The sequence below is a fragment of the Ursus maritimus genome, unplaced genomic scaffold, assembly GCF_017311325.1.
Source record: "Ursus maritimus isolate PB19 unplaced genomic scaffold, ASM1731132v1 scaffold_21, whole genome shotgun sequence".
Lineage (NCBI taxonomy): Eukaryota > Metazoa > Chordata > Mammalia > Carnivora > Ursidae > Ursus > Ursus maritimus.
Window position 1 is genome coordinate 5760381 of NW_024424564.1, and position 7055 is coordinate 5767435.

General features: G+C 34.2%; 1 protein-coding gene across 2 annotated transcripts in view; it reads left to right on the forward strand.

Moving 5' to 3' along the window:
* MON2 (MON2 homolog, regulator of endosome-to-Golgi trafficking) overlaps window positions 1-4712 on the forward strand; it is a 97404-nt gene extending 92692 nt beyond the window's left edge. For both annotated transcript variants that reach the window (XM_008684231.2, XM_008684237.2), the window contains one exon: window positions 4031-4712. In XM_008684231.2, coding sequence (XP_008682453.1) covers window positions 4031-4194 — 164 coding nt within the window. In that variant the 3' untranslated portion in view covers window positions 4195-4712. The remainder of the gene's footprint in view (window positions 1-4030) is intronic.
* Window positions 4713-7055: the final 2343 nt, after the last annotated feature.

Below are 7055 nucleotides of genomic sequence, written 5' to 3' on the forward strand. Positions count from 1 at the left end.
TTCCTTCCTTCCTTCCTTCCTTCCTTCCTTCCTTCCTTCCATCCATCCATCCATCCATCCATCCATCCATCCATAGCCAGTGGGCCCTGAATAGGGCAGTGCGGTAAGGGTAGATGATTTAACTTATTTTTAAAAATTGTCTAAGAGAGTTTGAAATGTGGCTCTGGACATATGAAGTGAAATTTAAATGTAACTGTAAATAATGATGATATTGTAACATATTAGGAAGCTGTGATAAGCTTCGTTAAGAAACAGAAAAAAAGAAGGTGACTGAGAAAAAGCCAGGCCTCGTCAGTGGAAATATGTTGGATTGCTCATAGCCAGTCCAAAATTAATTCAGGAGGACAGGAACAAGGTTTGGAACCAATGTATACCAAACATTTGTTTAGGACATTTGTCATTTGTTTTAGGGTTTTCTAGGGGGAGAGATGGCATTTGATGGACTTATTTTTAATTTGAGGGAATTTTATTTTTATTGTTTTATTTTATCTTCACTTTAAAATTTGATAAGTAGTAACCTTTCACATGGTTCAAATATTCAAAAACATAAAAAGGCATACAGGGAAAAGTTTTAAGATCATCTTTACCCTCTTTTAGATCTGCGTAGTTCTTAACTCACCATAGGCAACCTTTTTTATTAGTTTGTGGATCTTTCTGTAAGTTTATTACGTAAATACAAAATACATACTCCAGTATACCCCCAGTTTTAAATCTAAATGAATATACATAATAGACCCGTACTATATCTACTGTTCTGAATACTCTGTTTTTTTCCACTTCATATTTTATGGAGATTCTTCCATATCAATGTATATAGCTTTTTCATTCCTTTTTGATAGGTAGTCCAAGATGTCCACCAAGATCTATAGTGGGTTTTTAAAAAATATTTTAAGAAATTTGAGTAACTTCCCCTGAGTTTAAGATGTGATCTTAAACAATGTATTTTTGTATTTTCCTGTAATAAACCAAGAATTAATTTTGTCAGTTGACTCTCCATCTGGGGCAATCTAGATAGGTTTCAATCTGTGCAAGCTTTTTTCCCCCTTTTTCCTTTTTTTTATGGTAAAATACACATAAAAATTTATAATCAGCCATTTTTAAGTGTACAGTTCAGTGGTATTAAATACATTCGTAATAGTGTACTGCCATCAATACCATCCATCTCCATAACTCTTTTCGTCTTGTAACTGGAACTCTACGCTTATTAAACAATAACTTCTTATTCCCCATGTCTCCAGCTTCTGGCAACCACCATTCTATTTTCTATCACTATGATTTTGACTACTCTGAATATCCCATATAATTTGAATCATACAGCATTTGTCTTTTTGTGACTGGCTTTTTTCACTTAGTATAATGTAATCATGGTTCGTTCATATTATAGCATGTTGGAGAATTGCCTTTTTAAGACTGAATAATATTCCAGTGTGTGTGTGTGTGTGTGTGTGTGTGTGTGTGTGTGTGTGTGTGTATCTCATATTTTCCTTATCCATTCATCCATTGGTAAACACTTGGGTTGATTCCACATTTTAGCTATTGTGAATAATGCTGCTGTGAACATGTGTGTACAGAAATCTCTTTAAGACCCTGCTTTCAGTTCTTTTGAATATATACCCAGAAGTAGAATTGCTGGATCATATGGTAATTCTATTTTTTATTTTTTTTTAATTTTTAAATTTTTTTAATTTTTTTAATTTTTAAAGATTTTATTTATTCATTTGGGAGAGAGACAGAGAGAGCACAAGCAGGGGAAGAGGCAGAGAGAGAGGGAGAAGCAGACTGCCTGCTGAGCTGGGAGCCCAGCATGGGGCTCGAATTCAAGATCTGGAGATCATGACCTGAGCCGAAGGCAGATGCTTACCTATCTGAGCCACCCAAGCGCCCCTATATTTTGTATTTTTGAGGAACCACTATATTATTTTCCACTGTGACTGTACCATTTTACATTCCCACCATGAATGAACGAAATTCTAATTTCTCCACATCTTCATGAATACTTGGGTTTTTTTGGTTTTTTGTCTTCGATTTTGTTGATAGTAGCCATTTTAATGAGTAGGAGGTGGGTCGCATTGTAGTGTTGATTTGCATTTCCCTCATGGTTAGTGATGTTGAGTATCTTTTCTTGTGTATTATTGGCCATTTGTATATCTCCTTTGGAGAAATGTCTATTCAAGCTCTTTGCACATTTTTTGAATTGAGGGATTTGTTTTTTTGTTGTTGTTGAAGCCTCTTTATCTGCACCTCTGTGATCAGAAGCATTGATCAGAGTGCAGATCCCTGATATTTGGAGGATAGGGTCCTTTTTGCCCACTATGGCCTTCTGCAAGCTGTGTGCTAGCTGCTCCAGGAACACGTGCACATCTGCCAACCACATGGCTAGGAGTGAGGGATGGGAGCTGCTACTGTGCTAAGACCTGAGATTGACCAAAATTAATCACAATGTACTGTCCAAATCTACCTCAGGAAGTTGCGAGCCTTCAGTAGACTCCAGAGTTCTAAAACAGTTGCAGATTCTGCCAATGCAATTGTTGTCTCGATGAGTAGACAGATTCCTAGTACTTCCTACTCTGCCATTTTTCTAGAATGCTCTCTGTACAATCTTTTGTCAAATGATTAGTGGAAAGTTTCACAGACACCAGCTGGAGCAGACTATTTAAAACTTCTTAGACTGTTTGTTTTATGTCAGGCAGCACAATTCTTTTTACAAATGAAATCTGATATGGATTCCCAACTTATAAAACACATAAAAACAGCTCTGGCTTGATATGCCCTACCTCCCATCAGCCCTACTCCCACTCTGAGGAAGCCCCTGTTTGGGTGAAGTAGGGATTACACGAACAGGTCAGCATTTCCCAAGATCAGTACTAAGCAATGATTATTAATGATGATGAGTGATGTCAGTAGATATGGAATATAAAAAAGTTCCATAACCAAATCAATTTTGGAAGCCCTGAATTAGATGAAGTTAAATCTCTTCTTTTACTGCAGGTTTTTAATAAATTCATGTGAATTATGACTCCCCAAAAAGGAAGATAATATATATAACGTGTGTCAAACTTACCTGAATATTATTTTTTTATAAGAAGTATCTTGAAGAATGCTAGTTTGAGAAGTTCATTCCTTTATTCTTCAACAGAAGTTGAGATAAAGAGAAATTGGAGTGAAAGATAGAATTAAAGTTCCTTATACAGAATACAGTAGTCTTTGTTTTATACTGTGCTGCCTCCTAGATTTGAGACTTACTCCACAAAGCGTCATATACAAGTACTATCTGACGAAAATCTGTCAGCTGGTTTTATTCCATATTGTACTCTCAGGAATATGCACAATACTTCCAGGAAAATAGAAATATAATATGCGGTCTTAGAGTATAAGGAACTTATAAATTAGTTGGGATATAACACTTCTAGCCATTCACCAAATAGCATTCAACTATACTAGTTGTCAGTGATAGTGGTGAGGAACACAGACATGTCCCCCCACCTCCCCACTGAAGTTTAAATGTAGTGATATGCATTAAAGATTAGGAAGCAGTACAAGAGAAGAATGGATCTGTGTGGTCACTTGAGACTAAAATGAGTATCAAGGATGTTACTGGGAAAATCATTTAAATATTTATGTTTTTAGCATACAACTGCATAAGAAATTGATTTGTTTTCTAATTGTTTTTGAAATATATACTACATTGTCTGGCACTTAACACTGAAAATGACAAAAGTTTGAATTCAGGTTTCCTTTGTCAGCTTCTAGGGCCTTCACAAATTGAAGTATCATTTGAAATGGACTTTATCAAATTTCTTGGTATTGATAGGTCTGCACACTGACCATATGTTTTCCCTCATACCTTATTAAGTATTGTAGGAAATCTTCTGAAGATTAAAAAAAGAAAAGGGTACAAGCTTGTGGAATCTCTGTATTTGGGGATTTTTTTTTTTCTTTGCCTTGTATTTAAAGGATTGTTTATGTTAGTTGGATAATCTGTGCTATTTAAACCCACACGTTTTTGAGATTTTATACTTTTTAATTACAGTTGATGGAAGTACATGGGCCCAAGTGATTGCTTTATACCCAACTTTAGTAGAGTGCATCACCTGCTCCTCCGCAGAAGTCTGCTCTGCGCTGAAAGAGGCATTAGTTCCTTTTAAGGATTTCATGCAGCCACCAGCATCCAAAGTTCAAAATGGAGAATCTTGACCAGCTACAGTAATTTTAAAGAAGAAAGATATCCACAGAATATTTGATCCTCAGTGAGTCTTCTCTGAGGACACTTCTTACTACAAATAATTCTTGGCAGCTGTTGTTGGCCTTCTCTAAATTGTACTTACCTGAGTTCAGTAATTCATCTTACAAGCTTACATGTCAACAGAGGCTCCTGAATGAGTAGCAGTGGAAGCCTCTAGTAAGTTAAACTGATGGAGAGAGAGTTAATACTACAACATACCTGCTACTTTATCTTCAATCGGTGATTTAAAAGTGAGCTTATGTACAGTTTGTGGTGTATGTGTTAATGATGTACTTTTTAAGAAGAAAGAAAAGATATTTCATTCAGTCAGATTTATTAGGCTGGTGTTTTTGCACCCTTTTTCAAGTACAAAAGTGTACTAAAATTTTATGCAAGATGGTACTGTAACATTCCATATTATCTATAACCAGCCTTTGTAAACAAAGGGAACTGATAAACTTGTGTGTATAATAAATGGTACAGTTCTGTATAAAATAGTTGCATTTATTATTTAAATTTTTAAAATATTGATAATGTTAAATGCTTGAAGCTGTATTTATTATTAATACAAAATTGTTTGCTTACATTTTACTTATAATTTGCCTTCTTAAGCGGCTCACCATATGATCATGCAGTTATCTCAGTGCTTATTTTAAATGTTTTTACTAGTGACTATTGAACATCTGACCAGAAGGGTCATGTGAACATAGCAGCAAATAGTTGATGATTTGCTGATTTTGCAACTTTGAAGTATAGGTTATTAGCTTAATACATTGGGATATATTGTAGCGCTCTGACTCCATCATACCTCATTTCTTTAAATATCTTTCCCAGCTTTCACATAAGTCTGTCTGTTTTTATATTTGGTGTCTGATTTAAAAGACTTTTCGTATTATATTTCTACTGATTTTTCCCCCACTGATGAAGCATTTATCACTGTCTTTGAATTATGACCCAGGCAAGATGATTCCAGATTTCCTAAATTTTGCCTGTGAAGTTTTCATTCATCTCAGTGTTTCATTTTGTAATGTCTTCTCAAGAAGAAAAATAACTATGCTAACCCATAAATATAAAATGTGTGTGTATTCTAAAACAATGAGAAGTGTATTTTTGGAGATAGTGAAGCATTTAGAAGTACAGTAAACTTTCTGTCATGGAGTAAATTGCTAATTTTGTTTCACTTTCCTCTCTTAGTGAAGAAGAAAAATGCTCTTGAGTACATTAACTTAATTGTTTCTTAAAAAACTAGCCTAACTCACTGTATTTTTTATTTAATGGATTATGGTATTATCATATTTTTCTGGAATTTTCATAAACATGTGAAGATGCAAAGATGTTTAAAACCATGATTAAGAAATCATAATGGTTTCAGTATTATGTTAGTGTGCTGGAAGTCCTTTGATTTTAATAGAATTTATACATTTCAGCCTCTCAAATAATTACAAAACTAGGGGAAGATACTAGAACTGAGTAATAGGTGAGATACAATTTTGAGGCTATTGTAATTGTGTAATTATTTAATTTGCACTATTATCTGTAAACATTTAAGGTCTTTTTGGGAGGGGATATTATTTTTATTTATGCGAACTAATGAATTTCTATTTCATAATTTCACCTAAAATTAAGGTAAAATACGGCATTTCCTAGATTCTGTCTTCAGCATTTTCCTGAAAGTTCCAAAAAAAAAAAAAAAATTCAAGCTGTGTATTTAGTTTATTTCCTATATTTGGATATGTTAAGTTGGGGATTAGAAAAATTTGTATATCACTGACAGACTAGTGAAATAGAATAATAACAAGGGTAGTGTGACAGTTAAGTAACATGTTAAAAATACTGCCGTGAATTTACATGAAGTGAAAATGTTTATTCTTGAAATAATGGATCAGTTGCAATTATAAAAATTATTCTCCATTGAAACTTAAACATGAGTCAAAGGTATATAGCATACATTTGTATAAATTGAGTAACTTTAGCTAATATCATATTAGCTTTCAGTATCAGGACCATTCCCTACAGATCAAAGCATAAACGTGTTAATACCGTATAATATGGTAATCAGTGCCAGTCTTAGTGACAAGCAAAGTGGGCTGCCCTCGTGGTGATATAATTTGACAGATTTTTCCTCCCAGAATATCTCTTGCCACCCCCCACCCCCAGGAGTCACTACCAGTAATTCCCTTGAGTCAAACATTCCTCTTAGGTTGCATTTTCTAAAATATCCTGATCCCTGGAGAGGTTAACACAGTGCCCTTATTTTGTTAATATGAAATGGATTCTCTAGTGACTAGGGGAACTGAGCTGTATAAGATTACTAGATGCTAAGAGATTATAAAAAAGGAAGTTTCTAATGCTAAAATCACTTTACAGCGCAACTGAGACTATGACTCGTCGTTGAACCATTAGTAAGAATGTTCTCTGGAATGCATATACTAAATACAGTGAGTTTTAAGCCTCACATGATCATTTTTTGTCACTGACAGTGCCTATCTTAAATAGATTGCCAGACAACAGGTATATTCCAGCATTGGATTATAATCCTTTTCTGACCTTTTTTCCATTATAAAGGAAACAAACTAATTTCCAACTTGAACAGCTTACTTTTTATTTTCCTATAATGCTACCACTGCCAAAAAGGAAAAACAAATAGGTAATTTTGTAGTGTCTCATTTAGTATTTCTTGATAACTAGTGTTCAAGTTTTGTTAGTTTTACTGTATACTTTTGTGACTAACATTTATTTATTAGGAGCCTGTAGAAGCCAAAAGAAAAAGAAAATTCATAAAAGCCTGGCTTGGAGGAAACCACTTTTCACTTGCTTTCATTTTTAATTTTAT